Source organism: Oncorhynchus gorbuscha, linkage group LG23 (genome assembly GCF_021184085.1).
Source record: "Oncorhynchus gorbuscha isolate QuinsamMale2020 ecotype Even-year linkage group LG23, OgorEven_v1.0, whole genome shotgun sequence".
NCBI lineage: Eukaryota > Metazoa > Chordata > Actinopteri > Salmoniformes > Salmonidae > Oncorhynchus > Oncorhynchus gorbuscha.
The window spans coordinates 54,924,788-54,942,177 of record NC_060195.1 but is presented as its reverse complement, the minus strand read 5'-3'; the positions used below and the strand labels follow the sequence as shown (position 1 = coordinate 54,942,177).

At 42.9% G+C, this 17,390-nt stretch overlaps 1 protein-coding gene across 2 annotated transcripts in view; it reads left to right on the top strand.

Moving 5' to 3' along the window:
• Positions 1 to 15,653, top strand: part of LOC124010949 (dehydrogenase/reductase SDR family member on chromosome X-like) — a 33,803-nt gene extending 18,150 nt beyond the window's left edge. For both annotated transcript variants that reach the window (XM_046323782.1, XM_046323781.1), the window contains exons 4-7: positions 5,686 to 5,787; positions 7,139 to 7,346; positions 9,849 to 10,056; positions 13,133 to 15,653. In XM_046323782.1, the coding sequence (XP_046179738.1) occupies positions 5,686 to 5,787; positions 7,139 to 7,346; positions 9,849 to 10,056; positions 13,133 to 13,315 (701 nt within the window). In that variant the 3' untranslated portion in view covers positions 13,316 to 15,653. The remainder of the gene's footprint in view (positions 1 to 5,685; positions 5,788 to 7,138; positions 7,347 to 9,848; positions 10,057 to 13,132) is intronic.
• The last annotated feature ends 1,737 nt before the right edge of the window (positions 15,654 to 17,390 follow it).

Here is a 17,390-nt window from a genome sequence, read left to right as displayed (position 1 = left end):
AAATCCCAGAACCACACGGGGGGACCTAGTGAATGACCTGCAGAGAGCTGGGACCAAAGTAACAAAGCCTACCATCAGTAACACACTACGCTGCCAGGGACTCAAATACTGCAGTGCCAGACGTGTCCCCCTGCTTAAGCCAGTACATGTCCAGGCCGTCGGAAGTTTGCTAGAGAGCATTTGGATGATCCAGAAGAAGATTGGGAGAATGTCATATGGTCAGATGAAACCAAAATATATATTTTTGGTAAAAACTCAACTCGTCGTGTTTGGAGGACAAAGAATGCTGAGTTGCATCCAAAGAACACCATACCTGGGACCAAAGTAACAAAGCCTACCATCAGTAACACACCAGGGACTCAAATCCTGCAGTGCCAGACGTGTTCCCCTGCTTAAGCCAGTACATGTCCAGGCCCGTCTGAAGTTTGCTAGAGAGCATTTGGATGATCCAAAGAAGGACAAAGAATGCTGAGTTGCATCCAAAGAACACCATACCTACTGTGAAGCATGGGGGTGGAAACATCATGCTTTGGGGCTGTTTTTCTGCAAAGGGACCAGGACGACTGATCCATGTAAAGGAAAGAATGAATGGGGCCATGTATCATGAGATGAAACCCTCCTTCCATCAGCAAGGGCATTGAAGATTAAATGTGGCTGGGTCTTTCAGCATGACAATAATCCCAAACACACCGCCCGGGCAATGAAGGAGTGGCTTCGTAAGAAGCATTTCAAGGTCCTGGAGTGGCCTAGCCAGTCCCCAGATCTCAACCCCATAGAAAATCTTTGGAGGGAGTTGAAAGTCCGTGTTGCCCAGCAACAGACCCAAAACATCACTGCTCTAGAGGAGATCTGCATGGAGGAATGGGCCAAAATACCAGCAACAGTGTGTATACCTTGTGAACACTTACAGAAAATGTTTGACCTCTGTCATTGCCAACAAAGGGTATATAACAAAGTATTGAGAAACTTTTGTTATTGACCAAATACTTATTTTCCACCATAATTTGCAAATAAATAAATTAAAAATCCTACAATGTGATTTTCTGGATTTTTTTTCTTCTCATTTTGTCTGTCATAGTTGAAGTGTACATATGATGAAAATTACAGGCCTCGTTCATCTTTTTAAGTGGGAGAACTTGTACAATTGGTGGCTGACTAAATACTTTTTTGCCCCACTGTAGCTCAGGCAGTAGGAAGCTCTCTCATCCATTTATATGCAGATGATAGTCTTATACTCAGCAGGTCCCTCCCCGGATTTTGTGTTAAACGCTCTACAACAAAGCATTCTTAGTGTTCAACAAGCTTTCTCTGCCCTTAACCTTTTGCTGAACACCTCCAAAACAATGGTCATGTGGTTTGGTAAGAAGAATGCCACTCTCCCCACAGGTGTGATTACTACCTCTGAGGGTTTAGAGCTTGAGGTAGTCACCTCCATACAAATACTTGGGAGTATGGCTAGATGGTACACTGGCCTTCTCTCAGCTGCAGGCAAAGATTCAATCTAGACTTGGTTTTCTCCATTGTAATTCGCTCCTCTTTCACCCCAGCTGCCAAACTAACCCTGATTCAGATGACCTACCTACATATGCTAGATTACGGAGATGTAATTTATAGATCGGCAGGTAAGGGTGCTCCCGAGCGTTTCTTTACCATTCGGCTATTAGATTTACCACCAATGCTCCTTATAGGACACATCACTGCACTCTATACTCCTCCGTAAACTGCTTATCTCTGTACCCCCCACTCCCCCCTGTCTAAGATTTCTAAGATATCTACTGCAGCCCTCATCCTCCACATACAACACCCGTTCTGCGAGTCACATTCTGTTAAAGATCCCCAAAGCACACGCATCCCTGGGCCGCTCAAATGTTCAGTTCACTAGCTGCAACAAACACTCAAACTGGATAGTTTTACCTCAATCTCTTCATTCAAAGACTGAATCATGGACACTTACTGACAGTTGTGGCTGCTTTGCGTGATGTATTGTTGTCTCTACCTTCTTGCCCTTTGTGCTGTTGTCTGTTCCCAATAAATAACAAGCATGTTCAATGGCAACTGTAGTGACGATGGATTTGTGAAACAGTCCCGAGATTTAAAGATGATCCGACAAAGTTCTAACAATGAATTTAATCTCGATGGTTTTGGGAAGCCGGGCCCAGAACTATGGACGGCCGCGTGCCTCTGACCAGAATATCAGCAGTCGATTTCCCGATGATTCTACAAAACGTCAAAAATAGCTCGTTGAGAACCCAGCAGGTGATGTGGGCAAAAGACTGGACATCCACCACTGCTTTTAGCTGTTTTGTCATCGCCGTGTCTGAGCCTTTGTCCATATGACACATTTTGGTGTGATACTGCGGGACCACAACCACTGTACTACTGTACAATCAACCTGTTATTTACGGTCATCTAGAAACGTGCTGTATCTGCTGGGGTTTTATGATCATTGCAGAGTCACAGCAATAAAAGTTGGTGTCAGAAAGCCCAGCGCTTTAGTTTGCGACACCAGTGGCTGCATCCATCTCCTTTTAACAACTTCCTGACTTCCATACCTCCTTTCTGCAACGGAGAGTGAGAGACGAATCTCATGCCAATAGACATCCTGCTGATTTACCATCCAATCTGCCTTCTCCTCCTCCTCTTTCGGAGCAGCATCAATCTATCCTATAAGCTCCTATAAATAATTGTGGACGATCAATCTCTTATCAGAGTTGCAGCTGGACGGTCAAACTAGCAGCCAGCCTGTTTCCAGTCCTCTGTCCTGTTATTGGACAGCAGCTGGTCAGTTTGTCTATGTACAGCAGCAGTCGGAACTGGTCAGGGAGAGAATGTAATTCAGGAAGATGGCAGCATTTCAACACGTCTTTGGATGATACGTCTTTGTTGATATTCCAGATGGCATGACGCCTTCTAGTCTGTGTCCTCCAGCTGGCTCTTTGGCACTGTGACTAGTCTAGAGGATACCCTACTTTCCTTCATGACAGGTCTGGCACCGTGACAAAGCTCTGGCACTAGAGATGGATTGGAAGAATATTTACTACAGTATGGATATTTTTTCCAATTAATTATTGTAATCTATGCAAATATTGGTCAAAATTGGACAGTGATTAGAATAGAGAGAGCTTATTGGGGATTCACACATTCGCAGTGAAGTTATTTTATTTTTTATGGATATGTTCATTTTCGGAGGATAAATTCACCGTAAAATCCTAAGAGTTTGAGAGGAAGAAAGGACGGAGGAGAAAGAGAATAAATATGCATTTGTTGGGATATTTGTATGGTATTAGATGAATTGAAGCCTATAACCACCATATAGTTAGCTTACTCATACAAGGGACAAAGAACAGCCTCTCTCCACTTTCTACTCTTTGTAAATCACGGTCTCTTGGGATGACCTTATACAAGCCATTAGCCGGGGGCATGTTTTGTTATCTCCCACTTAAGATACAAGATTGTTAGCTAACAAGGCCTTTGTTGACTCACACAACACACTGATTATTACAGAGAGATGTCCTCTGTCCTCTCCTTTCTACAGCTACAGGGCTGTCAATTGACCTCTTTGACCCCTCGCTTTACACATATTTGTACATTACAGTTATGGGTTGTAAGTATATACACACACACACACACACACACACACACACACACACACACACACACACACACACACACACACACACACACACACACACACACACACACACACACACACACACACACACACACACACACACACACACACGCGCATCGCCTATGGGTCTTTCCTAGTACCCTTATGAAGCTATTTTCAGAATGGTTTTAACAATAAAAGGTTGATTTTTGAAGCAAACGTCCATTTTCCTACCAAGAGTTGCTGAATATCTTTTCATCTGTAGTTCTCCTTCCCAACAGAACATCTACATTTATAGCAGATTTCTCTAGTCTTATTTTCTGGAGCCATTGATATGGCCGCTCAACAATGCTTGAAACACTGTTCACTCTTTACACTCAGTGGGGAAGAGTCTCGTGATTAGTGTAATGCAGAGTAATTTACCTAATTATGGGACAATACCTAATTATGGGACAAAATTTGTTTAATTATGTGCTTGAGCACTCAGTTCGGGGACGCCACAAGCTGTGCCAAGTGGTTCAGAGATATGACATTCTGATTCGTGTGTGTGTGTGTGTGTGTGTGTGTGTGTGTGTGTGTGTGTGTGTGTGTGTGTGTGTGTGTGTGTGTGTGTGTGTGTGTGTGTGTGTGTGTGTGTGTGTGTGTGTGTGTGTGTGTGTGTGTGTGTGTGTGTGTGTGTGTGTGTGTGTGTGTAGGGAGCTAATGTCATTACTCAAAACTATTGTGTTAAACCCTGGATTCCTAGCTGTAGAGCTAGCTTCAGTCATGACATTCTTGTTCCTGTCTCATTATAGCGTTGACTTTTAAAATGCTTTGACTTCGTGTAATTAGGATTTAATGTGGCCCTTTTTATGATGGAGCCGTGATCAAGAAGTGTATTTATTTCCCTTGCACTGTTATGCAGATGAGTAAAGTTCAGTGAAGCTCTCTGTCTACTCTGTCACTTCCTGTGGTGATAAATAAACACGCTATCATTTGGCCCATAAGAATGATTCCTGCATACACAATTAACTCTCCACCTTTTCTTGTAACAACGTTTCGTCGGTTATAGTTTCCATACCAGAGAATATTAGATATACATCTACTCGTGCTTTGTTCTCTTTTATTCAACTGCCGATGAGATCATGTTTAATTCATGCCAGGTTACTGAGTGTATTGCCATAATGTAATCTACCTTGTGTTTTAGTTTTTGTCTCACGGTTTATAGTGTACTACTGAATGGGACCATAGCTTATCATACAGCTGCTTTATCCTTCAGGGGGAAAGGAAGTAAAAGATTAGGATTTGCATAATTAGGATTCCTGAGATATTAAAAGCAAGGAGAGGACTCTCTTTTCCCCCGCTGCAACGTTTTCCCCTGCAGACGGTCACTGAGTCCGAGGTGCTAAAGGAGCTCCTTAAACTTAAACCCTAAAAAACATCTGGGTCAGATGGTTTAGACCCTTTCTCCTTTAAGGTTGCTGCCCCTATTATCGCCAAGCCTGTCTCTGACCTTTTTAATCACTCTCTCTCCTCTCTGGGGAGATTCCCATTGCTTGGAAGCGAGCCACAGTTCGTCCTTTATTTAAAGGGGGAGATCAAGCTGATCCCAACTGTTATAGGCCTATTTCGATTTTGCCCTGTTTATCAAAAGTGTTGGAAAAACTTGTCAATAATCAAGTCACTGGCTTTCTTGATGCCTGGTGTGCAATCTGGTTACCGCTCAGGTTATGGATGTGTCACTGCAACCTTAAAGGTCCTCAATGATGTCACCATTGCCCTTGATTCAAAGCAATGTTGTGCTGCTTTTTAAAATGTACTTCTACTCATTGAAAGTTTTTGCAATAATCTGTCTTGCAGTTTCTGGACTGGTATGATCACTTTACTGTCTGTCAATGGTTGATGTAAAACTAAATGAAAGGATGATGTCCTGACCTGTGTTAGTACTACTGTAGCTAACCAGACATCTATATATTATAGCATAGTTAAATTGTAATGTTTGTTTGTGATTAGTTGATGCTATAAGTTAGATGCCGGTATATTTAGGCATAGAAGAATGTTAATGTTGTTTGTGTGTTTTTGGGTTCTGTTCACAGTGGAATTTCTGATCCTGGACCTGTGTTCCCTAAAGTCGGTACGGCAGTTTGTCCAAAGGTTTAAAGCCCGGGCTCTACCACTTCACGTCCTTGTGAACAATGGTACTTATACACCAAACAACCTCTTTATTCAATACACCACAATATTCACCTTTAAAGAGAATCATAGCATAGTTATTTCATCTTAAAAATCAAGCAAACACTGGTTGTCGTCAACCCTTGAAAATACAGTGTCTCATGGTCCTAGGGGGCCTCCGAAATGGCACCCTATTCCCTATGGCGCACCGCTTTTGATCATAGCACTATGAGGTAGTGCTCTGCTATAGGAATATGGTGCCATTTCAGGTGAAGCCCTATTGTTTTAGGCTCCAGGGCAGTTTGCTTGAACAAAATAACTTTTATTGAGAGAAGGTCTATGGAGACTCCGGTACCGACTGGCTTGGGGTAATAGTCAGCCGCTCTCTGCCCACAAACAGGCTGAATTAATAATTCACCAGTCTGCAAGATGCTCTCAGCAGCTAACATCACATATCACACCCGGCTGATAGATAATGGATAGTAGATGCCGAAGGTAGGACATAGGGCAGACGTTAGTGTCGTCCCATTGAGAGAGTAATGATAGGGAAAGGTCATCGCTACACAGACCCAGGATGGGTCCCAAACGGCACCCTATTCTCTATATAGTGTGCTACTCTTGACGGGGACCCGTAGGGCTCTGGTCAAATGTTCTGTACTAAATACAGAATACGGTGCCATTTGGGATGCAGGACCCTATAGCATTCTGATTTCCCTGAACCCCCCCCCGCCAGTAGAGTTGTCATCACGCCGTGAGTTTTCTCTGTCTATGCCCTATGCTTTAGTAAGCTAAGCAAGGCCTAATGTCGCCTTGTCTCTCTTTCACTTTAGCCGTCTAATGGCATGTCCAATAGTGTTATTGACAAACACATCGTCGTAACCTCCATTACCATGTAGCCAATGGTGTTGAGGTTTGAGTAATGAGCTGTTTCAATCTGCATTAGGGGAAGCTTGAGAGACCATAGACTGATCTGCAGACAGGTCTTGTTGACCATCGTCTGTAAGTGTTACGGCACACCGAGAGGTCAGTCGTCTATAGAGGGAGTGTTTTTAATGATCACGTGATAAGGGAATTAAGGCCTACACAAACTAAAAATGTATGCACTCACTGTACTGTAAGTCTTACTTGGATTGAGAATTGAACCCACGACCTTAGCGGTTCCATGAATTTATCCATTCACAATCACTCAACAGAAGTATGTTACTGTATATCGGCATAGGCAGCTGTTATATCTTATTGACATACTGATTAAACATTCCTAGGGAGTTTATCCTAGCCACTCTGCTTCTGCCTCTGCGTTGCTCGCTCTTTGGGGTTTTTAGGCTGGGTATCTGTAAAGCACTTAGTTTGAAATGTCATATTGCTTGTCCTTCATAGCCGGCATCATGCTGGTTCCAGAGGGAAAGACCGAGGATGGTTTCGAGCTGCACTTTGGTCTGAACTACCTGGGACACTTCCTGTTGACAAACCTCCTCCTGGACAAACTGAAGAGGTCTGGGAGACACGACGCCTGCTCCCGCGTCGTCACCATGTCCTCCGCCACACACCACGTTGGAAGACTCAATATGGAAGACCTACAGGGCAGGTAGGGGACCAGGACCTGAGCCTGTATTCCCAGAGCATCTCAGAATTATTTTTGATCAGCACTCCTACCCTGAGACGCTTTATGAATACAGACCCAGATTATTTGGTACAGGGCGTCCAACATTGATCTCAGGTGTCCAATTGAGTGCTGAAATTGAATCAATCTCTCTAAATCAAAATCCCAACATGGTATTGTAATCTCGTTGGTATTAGTCATGGTTGATGGACAGTCAAGAAGCACATTTAAAACCATTACCAATGGTAGTAGTGTTTATCTGGTGGCTACGGGTGAATGTCATTCTCAATTCAAGATACATGCCATATCCAATGAATCTCATTGACCGACAAAGCCTCTTGATTCCCATAACTTCATTTTTTTGATACTCTTAAAAGATTTACCTCAATAAAATAAATATTAACGTTTTCGAAAACATTCTTACCAAGGAACATTTTTTTTGTTTTGATGACGGATAGTATGATAAACCATTATTATACAATCTGTACTGAGAGGCTCCTTGCCTCAAGGGCAAGAACAGCGGTGTCTCTCTTTCTCGCCTGCGAATTTAGATGTGATAGATGGCTTTGTCACATCTGGGAGAAATGAGTGGATGATGCTGCTGGCTACAACGGCTAGCTGCAACGGTGCTACCTAGAAACAATCTCACGCTGTAAGAAAAAGAAACCGGGGAGAAACACATTATAGATTGGGTATTTCACAGTCTGATGCTCTTATGACCTTCACGGTGCGTTTGTAAAGACAAGTTGATTTGCTTTTGAACAGTGTTTATGGTGTTAACAATAAGTCTATCTATTCAGCACAATACAGACACTGTATAATAGACATTGGGTTTAGTCATGCAGACAGCTTAGTAGGGGGCATTGTTTTGGGAACAACAGGGTCATAGACATACTGAATACGTATTTTACAGTGGGGCAAAAAAGTATTTAGTCAGCCACCAATTGTGCAAGTTCTCCCACTTAAGAAGATGAGAGAGGCCTGTAATTTTCATCATAGGTACACTTCAACTATGACAGACAAAATGCGAAAAAAAATCCAGAAAATCACATTGTAGGATTTTTAATGAATTTATTTGCAAATTATGGTGGAAAATAAGTATTTGGTCACCTACAAACAAGCAAGATTTCTGGCTCTCACAGACCTGTAACGTCTTCTTTAAGAGGCTCCTCTGTCCTCCACTCGTTACCTGTATTAATGGCACCTGTTTGAACTTGTTATTGGTATAAAAGACACCTGTCCACAACCTCAAACATTCACACTCCAAACTCCACTATGGCCAAGACCAAAGAGCTGTCAAAGGACACCAGAAACAAAATTGTAGACCTGCACCAGGCTGGGAAGACTGAATCTGCAATAGGTAAGAAGCTTGGTTTGAAGAAATCAACTGTGGGAGCAATTATTAGGAAATGGAAGACATACAAGACCACTGATAATCTCCCTCGATCTGGGGCTCCACACAAGATCTTACCCCGTGGGGTCAAAATGATCATAAGAACGGTGAGCAAAAATCCCAGGACCACATGGGGGGACCGAGTGAATGACCTGCAGAGAGCTGGGACCAAAGTAACAAAGCCTACCATCAGTAACACACCAGGGACTCAAATCCTGCAGTGCCAGACGTGTCCCCCTGCTTAAGCCAGTACATGTCCAGGCCCGTCTGAAGTTTGCTAGAGAGCATTTGGATGATCCAAAGAAGGACAAAGAATGCTGAGTTGCATCCAAAGAACACCATACCTACTGTGAAGCATGGGGGTGGAAACATCATGCTTTGGGGCTGTTTTTCTGCAAAGGGACCAGGATGACTGATCCGTGTAAAGGAAAGAATGAATGGGGCCATGTATCGTGAGATTTTGAATGAAAACCTCCTTCCATCAGCAAGGGCATTGAAGATGAAACGTGGCTGGGTCTTTCAGCATGACAATGATCCCAAACACACTGCCCGGGCAACGAAGGAGTGGCTTCGTAAGAAGCATTTCAAGGACCTGGAGTGGCCTAGCCAGTCTCCAGATCTCAACCCCATAGAAAATCTTTGGAGAGAGTTGAAAGTCCGTGTTGCCCAGCAACAGACCCAAAACATCACTGCTCTAGAGGAGATCTGCATGGTGGAATGGGCCAAAATACCAGCAACAGTGTGTGAAAACCTTGTGAACACTTGTAAATAAATTCATTAAACATCCTATGTGATTTTCTGGATTTTATTTTCTCATTTTGTCTGTCATAGTGGAAGTGTACCAATGATGAAAATTACAGGCCTCTCTCATATTTTTAAGTGGGAGAACCTGCACAATTGGTGGCTGACTAAATACTTTTTTGCCCCACTGTATGTATGTTAATTAGCTTAGGTTTTTTGGACAAACTAAACTGCCAAATTATCATATTATAAAGGATGACTTAACCCGAGATAAACAGTCTCTCTCTCGCCCTCCCCCTCTTTCTCCAATTCTCTCTCTCCCTCTCGCTCTCCATCCCACTCTCTCCCTCCAGGTCCTGCTACAGTGCACATGGTGCCTACTCTCAGAGTAAACTGGCACTGGTCCTCTTCACATACCATCTGCAGGAGAGGCTAACAGCAGCAGGGCTCCCAGTAACATCCAACGCAGTAGACCCAGGCATGGTGGACACTGACCTGTACAACAACCTCTGTATTCCAGCCCAGGCAGCCAAGAAACCTGTTGCCAAAATGCTGTTTAGGGTAAAGTAGAATCTTAATCTAGATGACCATTCAAATATTTAAAGGAACCTGAGACAAAATGCATGAAATATACTATAGATATGGGCCACATGATGTGTCACTGTTAAAGTGTAGGTTTTGCCTTATTCCTTCACAAAACTAACAACAGTGTCATGGTATTCCACCTAACAGACGTATACTTCACTATAGGGTAACGTAGACTATGCTGACAGTTCTGTAAGACTGTTCAGGGTACGGTGAACGACCTTTACAAGTACTTAGGAATTTGGAGTACTTGAGGGGGAAATAAATGCACCAAAGATAGATATGGTAATAGAAGAAGCTTCTACGCTTGACCAAAGCTTAACAGTGGTGATTGATGTGAATACTAATAAGGTGCAACACATGTGGAATGGTCCAGGCTTTTACTGCTCAGGCTTCATAATTACTTTTTCTGTTGATCATATTGCTGTGGAATCCATGTGTTTTAAAAAAAAAGATTATAATTGCAATCTTTGGGTTCTGAGATAATAAAAGCATCTCAATTATAGTCACATCAAAGGGTGTGTTCAATGGGGTGGTCAATTTATTCATAACCACACGTGAGTGAGAGGCACAGGAGGTTGGTGGCACCGTAATTGCGGAGGACGGGCTCGTGGTAATGACTGGAGCAGAATAGGTGGAATAGTATCAAATGCATCAAACATGGTTACCAGGTGTTTGATGCCATTCCATTCCGCTCTGTTCCAGCCATTACTACGAGCCGTCCTCCTCTCACCAGCCTCCACTGGTGAGCGGGTGTGTGTATTTCTGAAAACTACATCACAATTTGTGAGAAACCTGTGCTGTGCAAATGGCACATAATAATTCCCATTCTAATTAGCAGGTTATGTTTCTCGTCATGAATCTTGTTCTGGAGTGGTCACAAGCTGGAACAAAATCATCCAATCATTTAAAACCGAACCCTAACCTTAACCACACTGCTAAACCTAATGCTTAACCCTAACCTTAAATTGAGAACAAAATAAACCATTTTGACTTTGCAACTGGACCATCTAGCAGAGATCGCTCAGTTCTGCCTTCAAGACAAGACTCGTTCCAATAAACTTCAACCTGCTTATAATTTTAGGGCAATCAACAATTTAGCTGCAAGCAAAATGCATGTGGCAGTAATGATTTTTAAAAATTATTTGTATTATTTAAATCACCCTTGAATCTGCATCTAAAATGTCACATTACATGGTCACAGATTCATTCTGTATTAGGACATTCTAATAGGGACAGTGTAGCCAATTAGCTTGTTTGCCTGAATAGTTTAAGATGACTGTGTCCTCTTTAACACAGATAAATGTGCTGGGAGATTAAGCCTTACCTAGTTGGGCTTTAAGTGTTCCAAATAAATATACAGTATTTCAAGGGTGACAATATAAAGATAGCCTGACAAACATCTGAATTTCATTTCCTCTATACTCATATTCCACAAAGATAATGAGAGTTGATATTGTCAGATATTGATATTTATCTCAGTCATAATTTCCTTTTGGAGGTTTTTATCTTGGAACTGGGGTCTAGTGCCGAATCATATTTCATTATCGGTCTGATCGTTCGGGTTTTGTGTGTTTGGAAAGATGTCTCATATCCACTGAGGTTTGGATTGTAGTATTGCAGCGTTTTGTATTGCAGCGTTTTGTATTGCAGCGTTTTGTATTGCAGCATTTTGTATTGCAGCATTTTGTATTGCAGCATTTGTATTGCAGCATTTTGTATTGCAGCATTTTGTATTGCAGCATTTGTATTGCAACATTTTGTATTGCAGCATTTTGTATTGCAGCATTTGTATTGCAGCATTTTGTATTGCAGCATTTTGTATTGCAGCATTTTGTATTGCAGCATTTTGTATTGCAGCATTTTGTATTGCAGCATTTTGTATTGCAGCATTTGTATTGCAGCATTTTGTATTGCAGCATTTGTATTGCCAACAGACTGCATTATGGAGGGCAGCTACGTGATGCCCACTGGCCACAGATGGTTACGCAATATTGCAAGTGATGATCATCCTAAGAAATTTGAACATGCACAAAATATTGTTTTGTTCAATGTTAGTCACTTTTCCTTTCTCTACGAGTGTTTATTTTATAAGTGAGACATCTATGTGTGCTGTCTAAGACGTGTATATACACATTTCTGGACTGGTGGTTTTGTGGCCCATCTGTCGACGGATTCCATTAGGGGCTATTTCAACATCTGCTGTTTCAAAAATCAGGCCGGCCTGTCTGCCAGTGTCTTCATTCACATTTTCCATTCAAGGAACATCCTCAGTGTCTAATCACATTGACTCTGTGTTTGGCCATACAACAATTGGGATTACAAAAGCCTCACCTCTCGACCAAATATATTGTGGGGAGCAAATTCTTCTGAACTCTTTCGAAGGTCCCATCGGCAAAGACATTCACACTCTGTGTTGTTGATTGTGTTTGTGTGTTTAAACGAGGGGCGTGAACTCAGATTCCCACGGGCAGCGAGTGCAGTGTTTAAATGCTCTGTGTTGGCGTTTGTTTCTCCTCCAGTGCAGTGGGCCCATTTAGGAGCCGCCATATGCGCCTTATATAAGCTCAAGGCTTTCCAGAGCAGTAGGCATGGCCTGCAATAGATCAGTCTGGCTCTGCTTCCTCCTCTCTAACCTCCTTCACTTAACCTGCCTGCTGCTGCCCGGCCTGCTGCACATCACTCACCACAGGCTGCTGCTGCCAGACAGACGTGTTAGTTCACCTGAGAGCTCACAGACGCCTTAGATTGCTGTAACAACTGTTTGTCGTGTATCTAAATAGCCTAATTCTAATCTCGTCCGCCCAGCCGCCTCTCCAGCAATTGAGCCTGGGTACGAGGTGTAACTAACTGAACCTGCTTAGCAAGTCAGATGTGAAATGTATTTGCATCCTGTTTATGAAAGCGTTAATGTTGCCGTTTCGAATGATTGACAGAACTGGGCTTTCAGTTTACAATTTTGAAAATGGAACAGAGGACCACTATGTTTCTGAAGAACATGCCTGTCCCTGCCGTTCTTTTTTTTAATGTGTTATTTCTGTGTCATCTCCAGACCCCAGCCGAGGGAGCGTCTACAGCTATCCTGGCTGCCACTGCGTCTCAGCTGGAGGGGGTCGGAGGCTGCTACTTCTATAACGGGGAGAGAACTGAATCCGCTGACATTACTTACGATCACAACGTGAGGGCTGAGCTGTGGAAACAGAGCTGTGCGCTGGTTGGTCTTCAGGAGGCCTAGAGGAGGAGCCAGGAACCATGATCTAGAAATATGCCAAGATCAACGGCATGACACCTCCCTCCAGCGTCAACAACAACCAAGCTGCGTCCCAATTCTCAACCCTTCCCTACAGCCCCTAAGTGTGCACTTGTCCCCTTCCCTTCATGGATCTAAAAGCACTGCTATAGGAAATATGGTAGACCACTCCCTCTGGCCTGACACCAATCCAATGCTTTTAAATTCATGGGGAGGAGAGCACAAGTGCGTACTTTAGTAGTATCGGGATACAGCCCAAGTCAGCCCCAGCCAGCATTACATACAGCGACAGCCTGTGGACTTAGGCTTCCTGATTACTTAGCAACATCTAGCTTCAGCACCAACTTTGGTTGTTGCCTCTACTGTAACTGTCCTCTCTTGACCTCTGTCCTCATAGTACTGCATAACACATCAGCATTGGAATCGACTCTTCGTCATATCTTCTAACATCTCTTCTCCTCCGCAAAGACAGTTCTGAGGACGTCCATTCTACCATTGCGACAAGCACTATTAAACACATGCTGAACGGCACATTGAGTGATGGAATTTGTTTGTTATATTGCAATACCAGTCCCGCTGCCAAATTGATGAAGCTTTGGTACTGTAGCTCCCTCTTCTGGAATCGCAGATAACAAAACATTGAAGGACGCAAGGAACAACATCGGAGCTAGTAGTGCCTCGGAGCTAGTAATATCGCTTCGAAACAGCGCCATCTTTTTTTCTGCCTAAAATAGGACCCTCTGTCCATTCTTCTTTCTTCTACTTGGACTCCCATCAGGGGCGGACTGGCCATGTGGCATTTTGGGTAAATGCCAGATGGGCCGGTCCATGTTTAGTCTAGTGGGCCTGTGTAACACATTTTTTCTTATCTGGTTAATAATGGGGGGCCTCAAGGAAAGAAAATTGTCTGTTGCGTTAGAATAATGCCAGAGGCAATTCCTGGTCCTAGTCCAACCCTGACTCCCATCAAGGACTGGACCATATATCTGTAGATGTGCCGCCTCATAGCTGTGATCAAAAATATCATGTCAAATATGCTTTGGTGAAGGGCTAACAATGACAAACATGAGACTCTAACTTGGTTAGCCTTATTCCCGCTTAATTTGCACTTACCTCATTTAATGCGTGTGTCCAATCCTTGTTGTTGTAATCATCAAGGACAAGAACTGACAGCAAGCTTCCTAATAGTACAGTAGATGCCTTTGCCTTGTTTGACTTACTGTGCCCAAAGGGGATGTTCTGCCCTGCTATCGCCACTTCACTGTGACTGATGTGAAATGTTGTTGTGATCTTTGATGTCTCTGTGCCATACTGTGATAACAAAATGATGCTCATCTTTAAATGTCCTGAAACAGTATTTAACATGTTAATGGTTGGTGGATCAGGTTTTCAGACATGATTGTCTTTGGCATTTTCATCTGACTAGAAGATTCAGAATCTTTAAATGACTGTAAGTGGTTCTCATGATAAGAGGTTTCTAGTGTAGAGAGTTCTAACTTGGGGCGCTACCTGAAATGTGTGCTCGGGTTCGATGGCCGCTTGAATTACAAACACTTGCTACGAGATCTTTTAAATTAAGATCTAACTATCTAATTAAGATGATCTAACACCTCTTCTTGGTGTCGCCAATCCATTCTAAGTGCGCGTGTCAACATTCTCACGCAGGATATCGGCAGTGTTTTGTCCAAAGTGTTTTGTGTTCAAGCACTGTGTGTGCGTGTATGCAGTGTAAGGTTCAGTTCTGTACATGGCCCAAGACAACAGTGCCAATACTCGAATGCTCCTTAGAATACTAATGAGGAAGGTTTGAAGAGAAGAGGACTCTTCTCCAAGCTTCCGTCTGCCTTTGTTATAATACAACACGTGTCATGAGTCCTAATGCTGGATAAAGGCAGACATAAGAGACATCAAATGTTATTTGTCACATGTGCCGAATACAGTGAAACGCTTACTTGTCAAAGCCCTTAATCAACGATGCAGTTAAGAAAATAACTATTTTTTAAAAAAAGAAGAAAAGTAAGAGATAAGAATAACACGTAATAAACGCCGTAAACATGAAATATAATACATCAAGATGTAAACATTTCAGTAGGAACGTTTTAATCTGAAGTCATTTGGGTTGTTCATTGTATTACCACAATCACTGTGAACGATGCCTTGTTTTCCGAGTTCTCTTCAGTTGGACTGTACTAATTAATTAAGTAGTTGTTCATTTGAGTTTCTAGTCATTGTGTGATTCTTAGATGTGACTGTGTTGTCCTCCCTCATAGCGTAGAGAAGGATGTCCACATTGGACACAAATCTAAATAAAAATCTATTGTAAATGAATTGCTATCCCCAGCTTTGTTTTGCCTATTATCTTAAATCTACTGTGTACAGTAATGCGTAATGGTTGACAAAATTGTATTATAATTTTCAACATATTGACAATAGTGTGTGTGTGTGTGTGTGTGTGTGTGTGGGGGGGGGATCTGGTTCACATCAAACACAGGCACTGTCAGAATGATGGGAGCTGATTCATTCAAGGATATTCAATCTGTGTATAGACGTTTAGGTAAGTAAGAAGGATCCAGTTACTCTCATAACCACGGACACACACACACAAACACACACAGAGTCGTGGACAGGCCATGACATTTATTATGTTACTGTGTGGAAGTAATACCCCTACAGCTTGCAAGCAGGGCCTCAGTCTTTTCGAAGCATCTGACAAACCAATCTGTCCTTCTTCAGGCTAGCGCGTCATACATAATGTGTGTCAAAGTGGACGGCTTAGCACACTGCTCTTCAGGCACCATGAGTCGAGTTGGCCACACACACACTTTGGGGAATGTTTTATTCACCAGTTACACAAGGATTTTTTTTACCATGTCTCTGTTTCCATATTATTCCTGAGATTGGGTAAGGCTCTTCTATAAATCCATGCTGAGAGAGGAGAGTCTTAAAGCAGTGTGAATCTAAACTATACTGGGGCTGGCCTCAGCAGCACAGCCCATTTCTCAATGGCCAGAGGATGAAGAGTCAATTATCATGTTTTTCATTTTTCTTCCATCTTTAAAAAAAAAAATGTTTTAGAAGAAAGAATTTAATCCGGTCTGAGCAAAAAGAAAGTCATTGTGATCCCATGCGTGTGTTACCGAGACACCGCTTCGACCCGTAGCTCTGCATCCGATTGCGTCTTTTCCTTGCGCTTTTATTTTGCGCCAATGCAATTTATTATAGTCTCAAACAGATAGCTAAAGAATTAAGAGCCGCAAGATCACGAACCCTGTGTTCAGGTGTGTTTATGTTTATGTGTGATATATAGTGAGTGCTGAATAGCATTTCCTTGACTGCAGTGATTTGGGGGAAGTCGGCCATCTCTAGTTATATATGCACAGGACACCCTCTTGTTCCCTGCGGTTGTTCCAGCAGACCTGTTAGTCAGCGTAGATAACCGGGTCCTGGGGCACCTCAGCAAGGTAATAGCTCCATGTGGTCCCGTGTGGCTCGGAGTGTGGCGTTAGCAACGCAAAAGGTTGTGGGTTCAAGTGCCGCAGGGATTATACACATATGTGGTATGTATCTGAATAACGATAAAATCCATATGAAACTAATTCAGAGACCAATCGTTTGGCCATAAAGAGTGTCCCCGAGTTAACTCTGTGACTGCTAAATAGTTAACTTGCCTCTGTGAACTGTACTGTAGAAGAGCTTTAAAATGTAAAAAGGGGGTAAGTGACAGGGCTTAGGCACTGGGGGCTAGTTAGCATTATCAATGGAGCCAGGGCCACAGGGAAGCACATCTGGCTCTGTCAGCTTCGTTCATATTGTGTGGTTGAAATAGCTGCCAACTCCAGAGGTATATGCGGGGGAAAGACAGATGTCTTATTAAGAATGCTGTTATTTTCTTATTTCACTTTTGGTGTAGGGCTAGAGTTGAGGTTGAGGGTTAGGGTTGAACCTGGATGTGAACATGAAGCTAGGGTTACAGTTGAACCAGGATGTGGACATGAAGCTAGGGTTAGGGTTGAACCTGGATGTGGTCATGGCGCTTGGGTTAGGGTTGAACCTGGATGTG